The sequence below is a fragment of the Rhinolophus hipposideros genome (genome assembly GCF_964194185.1).
Source record: "Rhinolophus hipposideros genome assembly, chromosome: 12".
NCBI lineage: Eukaryota > Metazoa > Chordata > Mammalia > Chiroptera > Rhinolophidae > Rhinolophus > Rhinolophus hipposideros.
Window position 1 is genome coordinate 45,537,646 of NC_138058.1, and position 14,734 is coordinate 45,552,379.

A 14,734-nucleotide genomic window follows, 5' to 3' on the forward strand; every position below is an offset into this window, starting at 1 on the left:
TATAATGGTTACAAGAAGATTTCTAAAATGTAATATACTTTTAAAATGCATGGCTCTATTGAAACTCTATCTCATTCCAACCTCAGAATACTCCTCTTAGAAAGCAATTAGTGTGTCTAACCCCCATTTAGGAATGGGAAACATGCAGAGAGGTTAAATGACCTGTTCTAAGTTACACACGTCAGAAAAGGATCTAGAACAGTCTTTCTCATTCCTAGAGCCTTTGAGTACTCCTTTGAACCTCATGTGCAGGCAGGCTTTGCCAGGGACACAAAAGCAGTGAGGGTGGCCCTGGGAGCATTTACGAGTATAATCTGTTTGGCAAGACAAAGGCTAAGAAATACGCAACTCTTGTGGTCAATCCCTGACATTAATTTTTTTTTTTTTGAGAATTTTTATGAGTTTATTTGAGCCAAACTGACAACATATGCCGGGGAGCAAGATCTGAAATGCTCCCCCCTGACACTAATTTTGAAGGCAAAGGAATTCAAGTGGGTGAAAGTTTGTCCCTTTCCAAAATAAACATGTACTCTGTGTTGGCCAGGAAGATCTAACTCACGGAGAATTATGCTAGCGTCATTACCCTTGTAATATCTGAACTCATACGAGGAGCTGCAGGTGGCCCAGAATCACAAGGTTTGTGTCGATCTGAATATGGAAAATGGTTTCTAATGTGCTCAAGTGAATGGCTCAGAAAAGAAGGAATCAGGGTTCCTGGTCATCTCAGCACGCCAAGGCCTGAAGCCGGCCAGGGACAGCAGTGACCACATCACCCCCAAGTGTGCCCAAGTCCCATCACCTCACACCCAGGTGGGGGAAAACAGTTTGCGAGGAGTTCAGCAGAGACAAAGTTGGAATTTTTCAAAAGGAACTTTTACTTTGGAAAGGAAACGAACAAAACAAGGTAAGTTCACAGGTTTCACACCGTAATGGCGTAGTCACAGATTAGCTTGGTTAGGTCACCTTCCTTTGCCTTCCTGAGGCCTACCTACCTACGGCTGTAGGAAGGTAGATGTTACACTCACATTTTCAGCTTTGGCTAGATTTGAGTGAACACCACTTTCCGGCCTATGGGTTTCTTAGGACCTCCTCGAGGCAGATTCCTGGGAGATGCCCACAGCCCCAGGCAGCCTTGTGTCTGGGCTGGGCAACCTGGGCCCTGCAGCCCCTTCCACCTGACTCCAGGGGCCCCTCTCTGGGCTCAGGCCCAACATTCAGCAGCCTGCACAGAGTAGTCATTTAAATGATTACTGAGCACACCACTGAATAAAACAATCCTGCCTGGGCTGGGCAGCAGTTTCCCAGTTCTACAACCATGTACTGATGACTGAGGGGATAGAAAAGGAATGAGAGGAGACACTCAGGTATCATGATGAGATTAAATTCCAAGCCAAGAGTGTTCAGGAGCTGCAGCCTCCCTCGAAGTACCACAGGACAGGGTGCACTAAAGTGACTTTCTTGGCCTTTGTTGGTCCCTGGTGTGGGATCTTTTCCAGTGATTCGGGATCTCTGGCCAAAGCCCTGCTCATGAGTGTCCAGCCATGACCTCAACTGCTTCTAAATACCTCTAGGGGAAAGGTTAGACCTGCTGGAGGAGGGGAAAAGCCCCAGCTGCCCTACCTAGGTGACCCTAGAAAGATGGCTCCTTTTTCTGTCTCTTCTGGCAGCATCGGGCCAAGAAAGTCAGAGCTCGGGCTTTAAGGAATGGTGAAGCCACATCACAGGAAAGCAGAAGTCCAAGGAACAGCTCTGCCGCACTGCTCCACAGGGCATGCAACGAACAATTAGTAAAGATGACAAAAGGAGTGATCTGACTTAGATTAGGCCGCCTCTCTACAAATAGTGGAGTGTCAAAGGGACTGTTCTATCTTTCTACAATGATCAGACTCAAAAAACCTAGAATCTGGAAAAGGGGAAGAGGGGCTAGAATGAGAGTCCTTAGCAAATAATCAAGGGGACAAAGACTACCATCCAAACAAGAGCACAGGATGAGGGTCACTGCACCCCTCCCCAGAGCCCCAAGGACTCTTTGTTACAATATGGTAAACTATCTCCTTCCAGCTCCCCCTCTGCACACGGGGAGACATTTATTACCCTGAGGAGTGGTACAGTCCACAAAGAAATATGTTCCACATCAATTCAGGCATTTTCAGGTGAGCGATTTCCTAAGGGAAATAGGGGGACATTTTCAGCCTTTGAGGTCATTCTTATAAAAAATAATAATGGCCTCTTCCAACCACCCCTTGGTGCTCACACTAGAACCAGGCTCCTGGCTGGAAGTTAATGGAGGTGCCCTGAGCAGCTCCCTCAGGTTCCACTAATTCCTAAGAGAGGCATGCACTGCTCCTGTAGCCCCAAGGCAGCCCAAAGATTCCATCGCAACGTGACTCCGTGACTCCGAGAGGATTGTCCCTCAACTTCCCAAACATCCGTCCGGGCCTGGTCCTCATAGCCTGTCCACTAACAGAGCTCCAGACTCAGTCCTGGAAGGAACCGCTCACCAGCCCTTGCCTGCACACCCTGTTGATTCCTCCTTCCTCGTTTGACTCAAGTGGTTCACCCCAACTAGAACATCCCATACCCACTGGCCCATCCAAAGTCCACCTAATCGTCAAGACCTAGATCTTATTGCTCCTCCATGAAACCTCCCTCTAATCTATGCTGATCACCCCTCTTTCTATCGATTCATAATACACAAGATCTATTTACGCAATTCACTCTCACAAATTACTACCAAAATTCCACTGTTTGCTTCACGTTTTATCTGAGCTAATTTTGACTATCTAACAAGATAGCGATATCTTAAATATGGGCCGAGGGCACCCGTCACTAAACCATTTTGCAATATTTTAAACAAATAATTTTAGGTATTTCTCGACTCTCTAACTAGACTATACGCCTCCTGAGTACAGAGTCCATCTAATGCCTCTTCGTGACCACACTGCATGGCATGGCACCTGAATGTGGAACGAAACCTACCAATTTTTACACACAGTGATGATGCCAGCATCCCCACCCACCTTACTACATGCACGGTGGGTGACCAGGAGGATGGGGAAGTTGATCTGAGAAAAGGTTCCTGCCTGTGCCTCTCAGCCTCTGCACTAAGCTCCCGTAGTTTCTGACATAGAACTACGAGTTCATACACAATTATTGGGCACCCAAATGTAGGCCTCTGTTCTGGGTGCTGTGGGAAGACAGAACAGAAAAGGATGACTGGGTCCCTGCCCTTGGAGGGCTTCCCACCTAAGTGGTGATCAGGGACAGATTCTCTCTCTCTCTCTTCCTCTCTCTCACACACACACCACTCAGAAGCAAGTTGTAAAAGCACCACACAAATAATAAAACATAGACTGAGGGCCATATAAACCCAGGGGTAACCAATGTGCTGCTAATTGAGGAGGGCCCCCCAGGGAAGTGGATTTCTGAGCTGAGAGCGCGGGTTCTCCCGCACACGCTTTCCCACCTGGCTTTTTAACTTTGAGGTTAAGCTGGAGTACTTTATTGTTTGGCTGGTCCTTGCCTTAGTGTATTGGGCATTCTGGAAGTGAAGCATTGGCATAATACTAACCTCAGGTTTGCCTTTGATGTAAAATCATTTATCACCAAGACCTGCCAGTGGTCCCCTCGATTTTTTCTTTTCCAAAAATAATGAGTAAAGGGCTCAAATCTATAGGAATGAAAACAACAAGGAATGAAAGCCCAAGAGGCAGGCTTTCCAAGGACCCAAAAGACAACAAAGCAATCCTGATTTTTTTTTTTAAATTGAGAAAATTCGTAGGGTTTTAGGAGCTGTGCCAGAAATGGGATGAAATCCAGATATATATTTCTTATTATAAATCACAATATCACACTCCTATACCTCACTTTGTGAATTGTACGATGCAATCAGACAAGTGAAAATTAAGCAGTGGCTCAAAGGTAAACTCTGAAGATGCCATTAAAAAATAATAATAAATAAATAAATATTATGATTTTAGGGACTCAAAATATGTCAGGTTTTACAGGGCACATCAGAAAATTAGATATCCTTGCCCTTGAGCAACATGCACTCTTGTTGAGAAGACACAAACACATAAAATGTCATTTGATAACAAGGAAATATAATCAGGCAGGCTCTTTGGCAAACATAAGCAAGAGTTAGAAACAAGTGGAGGGGGAGGTGCCAGTGTGGGAATTACTACAGAAGGGTTTGTAGGAGTTGTGGGTTTGGCCTCACGCTAAGAAAGTGGGAGATATGTGAGCAGAAAGAGAGGAGAGGAGCCTCCAAGATGAAAGGACTAGGGTGAGGGAACAGAGGTGGGAACACTACGCAGGGTACCCTTTGGGGCGGAGGGAGGAAGTTTGCATCTTTGGAGCTTAGGAGACATGTGGGGTGATGGTGAACAAGGTGAGAGAGCTAGGATGGGGTCCCTTAAAATCAGTGAGAGGAACTCCCGCTTCCCTGGAGGCTGCCCTTGGGCCAAGGATCTGTGTCTTCATTCAGGCTCTGAGTGTGTCTAGCTAATTCTTGCCGATCTTTAAAGGAAACACTCAAATCCACAGAAGGAACCCCTTTCCCACCTTGAAGACTCTCTGTGCTCTGCCTAAAACAGGGGCACTCTTGGAACCTTGCAAACCTCTTCTGAGAGGCAGGAAAGCTATTTTAGCAGCCAGACTGCTTCCTAGATGGTCAGACAGCAGGAAAATGCACTGGGCACTAATGTCCATGGAATAGCAGGAGGCTCCATGGAGTAGGGGGCGGGGATGGCGTGGGGTGGGGGGGAGCACAAAGTGGACTAGGATTTCCACCTCCCTTCTTGGCCACCCCAAAGGGCCTTACCAAATGGGAGGGGCATGTCGGTTTAGCCAGAACATGCAGAGAAGCCAAAAAACTGGGAAAGGCCTTGCCTGGCTCCCAGGCCCCACCCACCATTAAGTCCCCTAAGTCCCGGGTATAGAATAAAAGACAGACTCCTGCTGCACGGTGATATGGTTACATTTATAGAAGCTCCCTTGTCACCAGCGAAATGTGACCTTCATACTTTTCTTATCTTAATATCTAGGTAAACGTTTGTTGTGCAAGCACACAAATAAAGGTTCTAAAGGTGAAATGTGGTGTGTCCGGTAACACCACGGTGCTCCAAATCCAAGCACCAGAAAGCCCTTTTGGCTCTGCAGGTGACTCCTCTCTCCCTTTACCCTGGACACCAAAATTAGCTTCATCAACCTCAGCCAGTGCCCGAGTGAAGGCTGCCATTCTAAAATAGCACTGAGAACTCCTGGAAGAGTAGGAGAGAAATACAAGGGGACCGTGGTTTACAGACTTTTACTGAAGAAAGCAATTTCACTGGAGTGCTTTTTAAACCACATAAAAGGACATGAGCATTATCAGGATTTATTCTAGAATCTTGATAAAGTGAATGATATTCTTCTAACTCCCTGAATCCCCCACATGGCATATTTTATACATCCTGATTGACTCCATTAAGCAAGACTTTTCATTCAGAAAAATATTGTAGAGGTTGTAGGTTCATGAAACAGTGTTTATCCAATGACCTGTGCTTTCACTCACAATTGTACTTTACAAACTTGCACACTCCTATTATTTCTAGAATACTCTCTAAAAGTATCATTAAACACTGGATGACCCATTTTCTCATAGAGTTAATAATCCAGACTTGATTTTTAAAATTTTGTTTGGAAGTTCAAAGAATAGATGCTCAATCAGCCAGCCCCTCACAATCATTGTTTTCTGTTGTTTGCACATGGAATTCATAAACAGACCCAAGCAATTGATTTTGTGTGTGTGCTTAAAGACACTCTTTCCTGCAACAGTGTATGACGTATTTTTCCAGGACTATCTTTCTCAATACTCCAAAGTGCTTCAGCAACAGGAAGTCGTAAAGGTAGGAAAAGAGGCCTGTAAATATTTGCTGTAATTACTCATTAGTAATGAGAATAGTTAGTATTAAAGTTTGAGTCATCCCCTCTGTGCTCCTGCGTCTTCATTACCTTGTCACAGGAGCCCAAGGTGGTAGATAGAGGCCACAGCTCACCAGGGATACCTGGGCCCAGTTCTAGGTCTCACGGCATATGGCACGACTCGCTATTTTCAGCAATTCAGTTTCCCAGACATCAACTTTGTTTAATGTGTTGCCTTTCCTTCCCTCTGCCCCCTACCCCGAGGCAGTCAGGACAAATCTTATACAAAGCGGTGACAATTTGAAAATTTTATCAAGAAGAAAATATGTGTATTTTATTAATATAAATACGACATCAAGAGACAGAGAGAGCACCGTCTGGCTAGATACACAACACAGTGATTTAAATGATTACTACCAAAAAATAATCATACACTTCCATTGATGTATTTTAAAGGAATTATAAAATGCTTCTGAATTGTCTTAGGTGAAGCCCATGTGTCCTCACTAAAGCTGTTAGAGTTGATTAATTTCTAAAAAGACTATAATATTGGCTATACCCCCAGCATTTGCAGGCAGCAAACACGGCTGCGGGGTTAACCACCAGCGTCACAATCATGAGTAAACCACGATGGAGTCATTTTCCTGCTCATGTGTTTTATTACATAGCCTAACCCAAGAAGATCCCTAATCTGTTATGATTCCTAGCACTAACCTCTCTCAAGTTTTATTTTTCTATTGGAGGGCGCCACAGAGAGGGGAGGCAGGAAGTCACTTGAGGAATATAAAAATAGAGTTCTAACAATCCACTTCCATGGCTCTGCAGAATTGGGAAAGTGCCAGATGGGTGAATGGCAGATAAACATATTTTTTAATGGGGGTCATTTTCCTTACTGACAGCCCACCCACCCTTTCTGAAATACCTTTGCATGTGAAAAAAGGAACTGCTTCCCAGAGTCATTATCTTGCATAGAAGTTACTTGTAACTTTAAAATTGAAGAATTTTTCCATTTTAAAAACGGGGGAATACATGATGTTTCAGGTGGTGATGTGCTATAATAAGAGTTTTTGCTGATGTACTCGTGGTCCCTAGAAACACCCTAAGGCAGTCAAGCGAACCAGTATCTCTTGAGAAATTAGGGGAAAATGGAGGCCACTTAGAAGTAGATCACATGCCGGTCCATTCCGCACCTGTTTCCTCAGCTCCAGCGATCTTCAAGGGCCCTGCCACTCTTCTCTATTTCATGCTGGCAGGTCAGTTCTGTAGCTTCCAATTGCAGGACCAGACAACTGGGACCAAATTACACCCATCTCTATTCAAAAAATCACAGATACTGTGAATGGCGTGTACCCATGCATGGATACCATACATACGGTGCTATGATATGTGTCAGTGCAATTGTTTTACGGCACTTGGACAACTCAGGAGGCCCTTCTAGGTTCACAGTGCAGAGGTCAAAGGTGTGATGGTTGCGAAAGCTTGGCGCTCATCAGAGAAAGGGCTCTATAAAAATGCAACGTATTATTATTGCAATGGTCATAGCTCTTTTTTATCCCCCCATCCATTCTTTCCTTCCTGTGCTGGCAATTTCAAAAGATCAAAAGAACCAGAGGAAGTCTTGTGCATCTTGATTTGGAGATGGTTCTTCAGAAGCCACAGAGGAAGACTTCTAACAGGTTCTTCTGCACAATGGAGTCCGAAAGCTAAAGTAATTATTGAAGTCTTGCCACCAGTGAAGGGTGGGAGGTGGAAAGCTTTGAACTTCTTTGGGGCAGGAGAGAACCATCTCCTGCCAGAGTTGAGGGAAACTCATGAAAAATAAGAATTTCCAAGATTGCCAATTCCACCTTTCAGATCTTCAATCCCTGTCTACGTGTGAGGTGCAATGCAAGTGATGAGTCAGTCACAAAAGGGAAAAGTAATTATAATAACTGTAAATCCAAAAACAAAAGCAGTTATCATTTATGGAGTACTTACCATGAGTCAGGAATATTAATTACTTTATTGATATCTTGGGGAAAGTAAGGTGGTATGGATCAGTGGTTAAGAGCAGACACTCTGGAGATACCTTGCCTTGTTCAAATCCTAGCTCCACCCATACTACCTATTTGATCTTTGGCAGTTCACCTTTTTATACTTCAGCTTTCCCATCAGTGAAATGGGGATAATAATAATGCTTATCTCATCAAGGTTGTTATGAGGATTAAGAGAGTTAATCCATATAAAATTTTTAGAATAGTGCCTATACAAATATGACTAAGTGTTTGGGTTGTTTTTTTTGTTTCATCCTACCGCATATATGATTTTTACTAAGGACACACACATTCCTAGTGTATAAAAAGACCTTCAAATAACTGAGGAAGATGGAAAATGTAAGGATAAATTTTCACGGCCATTTTACGCAGCAGTAACGAAATGAATCACACCAGAACTAACCCTGTGCAGGGCCCTCGGCTCCCCTTCCTTCCATGACGGATGGGAGACATGTGGTACAGGTAAGGTTAAGCTGCACCACGGTATCTTTACTAGATGCAAACACCAATCTCCGTCCCTATCTCTATGACAGTGAGAGACACTGGTAGAAAAACTTAGGAACCGTCTGGGACCTGAACAGAAAGATATTGAAACGTACGGCAGTCACCAACATCCTCTAAGAGCCAGGGCTTACCTTTTCCAGATCCTAGAGCCTTTGAAAGGCTACTGAGAGCCGAACATATTTCCATCAGGGGGGAAAAAATGCTTATATACATCATCCCTTCCACAGAATTTCAGAGGCTCACAGAAGCCTCTTCACAAAGCGTAGGGTAAGAAACTCCCTCTCCCTTCTTGGCCTTCCTGGAGCCATAGCTGTCTCCACTGTTATCCTCAGTGGGACAAGAACCTGCAGCCCTATCACTCTTGGAGCCCTACTAGATGCCTCCCTCTCTGCCCAAAGCAAGTGTGTAGAGAACAGCAAACATACAAAGTTGGGGGCCTGTCTGACTGGTGTCAAAATATAGGACGGGAAATACTCTTGAACCCTCCACTTTTTCTTTCCTCTCATTACCCCCTACTCACATTTGACCCCTCCCTCAGAGCCAGTCTTTATGATGGTGGTCAGGACCTACCCTGGGTGATTACAGGGAAAACTATGAACCAACTCTCACACCCCCAAACACACACAATGCTTTTTAATAATTGTGTGTACTGGTGTAATGGTTACCATTGCCTGAAAAGCTAAGAGCTTCTTATCTTTAGCTTCAAAAGACTTGATCCCAACAGAAAAGTCACTTGTAAGCTGCTAGCTACCTATATTTTTAGTTAAGCTTCCTTGTGTGTCTTCCCCTCCCCCACCCACCCACCAAACTAAGGGACTTGAAGACAAGCACCACATCCTCTGTTTCTTCGTCCCCTCTCCAGTATTTTATCCAGAGTAGGACTAGATGCTCAATGCACATTTGTTGTCTTATTTATATTGTGATGTGAACACGGTATGGGGGAATGCGGGGGTAAAGGGTACTGAGGGCCCAGTAAGCACACGTTGCTAACTTTACAATATTAGGAAACACTCTACCTGTTGTGATGAATCAGCGATGGTAAGTACTAGAAGCTAAAGGAAAGATTCAGTAGGCTAAAGTGGAAAACTTATGAGGGTTTCAGACAGGACTGGGGACAATACAAAAAAGCAAATACTACTGGATAGATTTCCTGAGATGTGGAAAATCCTAAATCTTGAGATACTTACTGATAGCAAATATTTTCAAATGTATTGGGCTAAAATCCTGGAGCACACTAAGATTGATCTAATTTGGTTCCTTCTATTTGTAAACATTTTATACAGTAGATTCCTAGAAAGTTGAGTATCATCCTACAGAGACAGAGACAAAGATAGGGATAGGGATGGGGGGGGGGGGGAGAGAGAGAAAGAGAGAGAGAGATTGATTTATATTCAAAGCTCGTTAAACAGTTTTAGTCTCAGGCTTTTCACTCCTAATGAAAATGTCACCTCACTCAGTATAGGAATCAATCTAGTAGCTGCTTGAATGTCTCCTCTGACAGGGAGTTCTCTACTTCACAAAGCAATCTGCTCCACTGGAGAACAGTCCTTGCTTTGATTTTGTTTAATGAGGTTCATATATAACTAATGTTTTTTCTAAGTGAAATAAAGGAAAAGCACTAAAGCAATGAATTCATACTTCCCAAAGTTTACAGATACTGGAACCGGCACCCACTCTACTTCCTTTTTTGCCAAAAGCAAACAGAATTACTCCGTCTACAGCCTGAAGTCTTTTATAATTATCTAGAAAAGCAAGTCTCCTTTCTGCAAGGTTCAGTGTTTAGAGCTAGGGAGGCGGGTGGGGCACTATAATCCTTTGGGACTCATTCTCACTGTCTAGAGGCATTTCCAGGCTGGGGGTACTATTCTGTCAATTATAGGAAAATACATACTTAATTGAAAGTAATGAACCAGGGTTCTGATTCTCACCAGCAATAACTATCCCTGTGACTGGAGGTCACTTAACTACTCTGGGTCTCAGTTTCCTGATCCAGAAAGAGAAATGTTTGACTAGATAATTTCCACAGTCCCTTATAAAATAATTCTAAGCTCCCCATTAGTGACACTGAAAAAACCTGTAGCCACAGCATTCTTTTGAATTTCACGAAAGCTGTATGAATTAAAAATTTAACTATCTGAACCTATAATGTGTTACATGAATTCCTTATCATCCCTGAATCCTGGTAATGCAACAGAAACAAATATCAAATGTTGAAGGAGTATTTATAGAAAATATACTTAAATTGAGAAAAACTGTCCAGCAATATTTTTGCCTTCAGTACTGAAAATAGATGGACTTTGGTTTTATTTTAGCAGAGGAACAAATATGTTCAGCTGGCAGGGGGAGGAGGAGATAGTTTGAAAACTTCTGATCCAGATGTTTCTGACTCCTTCCACCACTGGCCCCACACTAAGCCTTCCAGAAAGTGTTCTGAGCTGGGTCTGGCTTTGGGAATGGACTTTGATCCCTGATTATCCAAGGATCTCATTTACATTTACCCGAACCATTCTGTTCCCCACAGTACCTAAAAACTTCCAGACTTTTTTGTCTTCCAGGGAAGGGACTCAGAAATTGTCATATCGGGAGGTGAGTAACCCAGACACTTTCTAGCTCTTTATAGAATCAGGAATCTTGATGAATGAGGCCTCTACTTCACTTCTGACAGATCAGTGCAGAAGGGCAAGGGCAGCACCCTTATCAAGCTTTGGTTTCTGACCATCTCTGATATCACCAGGAATGCCCTCTACTACCAGAAAGTACACTTTCACACCCTCTATCCAGGCCAGACAGCCAACTCTTAGAAAGCAAACTCTTTATTATTAAACATTAATCTACCCATCAACACATGAACATTTGGGAACAAAATGATCCTGCCCACTTCTTGAAGGGCTGTTGTTGAAAGGAACATTACAAGTGTTCCATGCATCTTGAATCTGGGGGAAGAAATGGCTCTGCTGAACCAAAAGAATTACAACTCTTGACAACTAATGCACAGAATCATCACCGACAGGCCCCCTTGGCAGGGGACACACTGCACTTGTGAGGTACTCTGGGAAAACTAAGGACAACCACTTACATGTCACACCACCTTTCAATGTATTGGTTCACCTATTTTAATTACACCTTTGTCCTGCAAGGAGCCTGCAGCCAGCAAACAGAGCCAGACACGAAAAGCAAAAATGTCTTTAAACAATTAGCCCTATAGGAATTGGACAACCCCTACAGGGACTCTCGATGGTTGAGGGACTCGCGTTTGCCCTGCCAGCCTGCAACACAAGAAATCAAGGCAAGTCGCAGAGGGCAGTCACACTGGGCGGTAGCACCCACTGAGCACCGAGGCTACTCGCAGGCAATGCTGGCAGTCGTTCTTCAACCTGCCGCTCTCACAAATAATTCGGAGTCTGATTATCCCACTTTTTTCCTGCTCCCATTCCGGCTCCCTCTGCCTCTAACGAAGGAGGCACTACAGGCGGGCTTGTCGAAATAATTCTTCCTCTGCTCTCAAGTTTCTTGCAACGATTAATATACATAATAGCACAGGACCTGCGCTGAGCGGCACGGGAGAAGCTGACACTTCACACATCTTTCAAGATTACCGTCAGGCCCCACCTCTGCGATTGCGACATTCACCAATAGGCATCACAATTGTAAACGTAGAAAAAGTTCCCTCGCCGGCTCCCGAGCCCGGAGCTCGAGCAGAGGAGCTGACTGTAACTTTGTTTTTTGATTGTTCGGTCCTTATTATTGGTATTATGATGCAGGTTACGTTGGTTTTACAAAAGGCGATGGAATCCTAAAGTCTCTTTCCTGCTTCGCTGCCCTTCAAAGACAGAGGACTCCAGGGCTAGAGTCCCCCGGGGGCACAGTCTCAGGGCCCTGGGTGACTGGGCCAAGGTTCGCTCACCCTTCTCAGGCCTGGGGGCGCCACAGTGACGCGGGAAGGGGCCTGCGGTCGGGAAGGGGGGAGTCGGGCTCAGTCCCTTCCCCCCATCGATCAGAGAACGGACGGCCAGGGCTCCCTGCCAGAACACCAGCGAGGTTTTATCAAATCCTTATCGGTGCCCCGAGGTGGGAACTGCGGCTTTCGACCAGAGGATACACAGTTTCTAGCTCCGTTCTCTCAGTGGACGTCAGACTAGAGCAAATCGGCACTGACCCTGAGTGAGCTCTTCGGGCCCCCAGCTCGAGGCCAGTCACCTCCTCTCTTGGTGGCTGGGTCCGGGGTCTCCGCACCAGCTCACAGCCGCCCAGCTGATCTCCTGAGGCTCAGGCTGTTCAGCTGGCCGGCCGCGTTCAATTCCAACCCCCCCTCCCCGAACCCGAGTCCTGCCAAGCCTCTGCCGAGTTCGGGGCTGAAAGTTCCAGCCCGCTGGGGCAGCACCGGTGGAGATAACGCAAGTGGGGTGCCAGGCGGCAGGCAGCGCACGACTTCGGGAAGAGACGCGGTCCTCCCGTCTGCGCGGCCGCGCGGAGCACTCTCACTCCGGCCGGGAGAGGGCCGGGCGGGGAGCCGCCCGGAGGGGGCGGGAGGGCAGTGAGAGTTGGCCGGAGTTGCTTCTCACACAGTGCCTGGAGGCTTGGCAAGGGCAGGCAGGCAGATCGCGGCTGCCCTTCTCTGTCCTCTTGGGTGGGAAACACGCCCGTTGCCGCCATCCCCTCGCTGCCACCAAGACACCTACTACCCCCGCAAAGCAGCCCCGCCCACTACCCACTCTCCCGCGGAGTCAAGGTGCGGGATCAGGAAGGGGGTTTTCTAAGCGTCAGTGGGGTCTGGAGACCCGGAATGGGGCCTTTTGCTGCGTCCGGGCCCCTCCGTCCGGCAGTGTCCCAGCGTCGCGTTCCGCCTCCGACCCCTTGTCCGTTGGGGCGCACAAAGGGCATAGCAATTCATTTGGACCGACCCGAAAAGTCCGGAGTAAAAGAGGTGTGGATGCTGCCCCGCATGCGAGACTTAAGAAAATCGAAAGTTGACTTCAGTTAAATCAACCTAGAGACATTTCAACCTGCTGGCCGCGGGAGGTTGGGGTAGGGACAGGGGAGATTTTGGAAGGTACCCCGGGAGCACCTCCGACCTGCAGGGCCATTTCCCTTGGCCTCCTGGCCTCGTTTCACGCTCTGATTCCCGATTCTTTCGGGCCGCAGAACTCTCCACCGCGAAGCTGCAGCACCGCGTCCCCAGACGGGGCACCTGCTCTCCCCCCTCGAAACCTTCCAAACCGATCCTCGAGCCTCAAGGACCTCTCCGAACTCTTCTCCTAGCTGCTCTCAACCGCGCCGGCCCCACAAAGCCCAAACACCCCTTCGGACCAGCTCCATAGCCGGCTCGGACGCGCGTTTTTACCTTTTCTTTTCCTTGTCAGCTGTCATTGCCGCTGTGGCCCTTTTGAGACGCCGAGCACCTGGGTTCCTTGGCGGGCGGGGGTTTGCAGCTGCTGGCGCTTTCCCACTCCCTGAGGTCCGGGCCCGTGTTAATGGTCCTAAGTGCTCACAGGCTCGAGAGCCCCGCACAGTCAGGTGCCAGTTTGCGGGCTGCTGGCTAGGTGCGGGGAAAGGGGGTGGAGAAAGGTGACAGGGAGGAACCTGCACCGGGAGGCGGGGTCAGGGAAAGGAGTGGGAGGAGGCTGTCAAACGCAAAAACGAGGGGAGCGAAAAGGGACCGAAGTTCTTTTTCTTCTTCGAAAAGCAGCCACTTTCCTGGGTTTTCAAAAAAAAAAAAAAAAAAGTAAAAAATAAAAGTGACTCTAACGACGGCAGTTGAAAGAGTCTGGGGCCGGGCGGGCGCGGTGGCTGAGATGACCATACAGTCTCAGGACACTGCCGAGGATTGTACGATCGGCTCAGAGCAGCGAGGCGGGACCGCAGCAGACGCCGGAGCAGTGCCGCGGGCTGCTCCCGAATGTCTAGTTCCCCCCGCGGCCCTCCCGCTTTAAAACCTGCGGCGGCCCACTCGGGGGAGGGCACGAGGGGCGTGGGCGCAGGGGCGGGGCGGGCGCTCTCCGGGAGGCCCCGCCCGTGCTGCGCCGCGCGCCCGGGCAGCCCACTGCGTCCTGGCCAATGGAGAGGCGCGGCCTCAGCCTCCGCGCTGACCTCGGCCCGCCCCCTCCCCCGGCGCTCCGCTCCGCCGCCGCCGGCCCTCCCCGCCTCCTCCCTCCGCTGCTGCAGAAGTTGTTTATGAGGGCTGCAGGGTGGCGGGTAGCAAGGTGGGACTGCGCGCCGGGGAGGGGAAGCTTCTGTGGGCTGCACGATAGCCATAGTCGGTCCGGGAGTGCTGCGGAGCGCGGGGGTGCTCCTGA

General features: G+C 47.5%; 1 protein-coding gene across 1 annotated transcript in view; it reads right to left on the reverse strand.

The window, feature by feature from the left end:
• The window catches only part of EPAS1 (endothelial PAS domain protein 1), an 84,196-nt gene extending 69,827 nt beyond the window's left edge, over positions 1-14,369 (reverse strand). Inside the window, exon 1 of the mRNA XM_081068703.1 lies at positions 13,783-14,369. Coding sequence (XP_080924829.1) covers positions 13,783-13,808 — 26 coding nt within the window. The 5' untranslated portion in view covers positions 13,809-14,369. The remainder of the gene's footprint in view (positions 1-13,782) is intronic.
• Between the last annotated feature and the right edge of the window lie 365 nt (positions 14,370-14,734).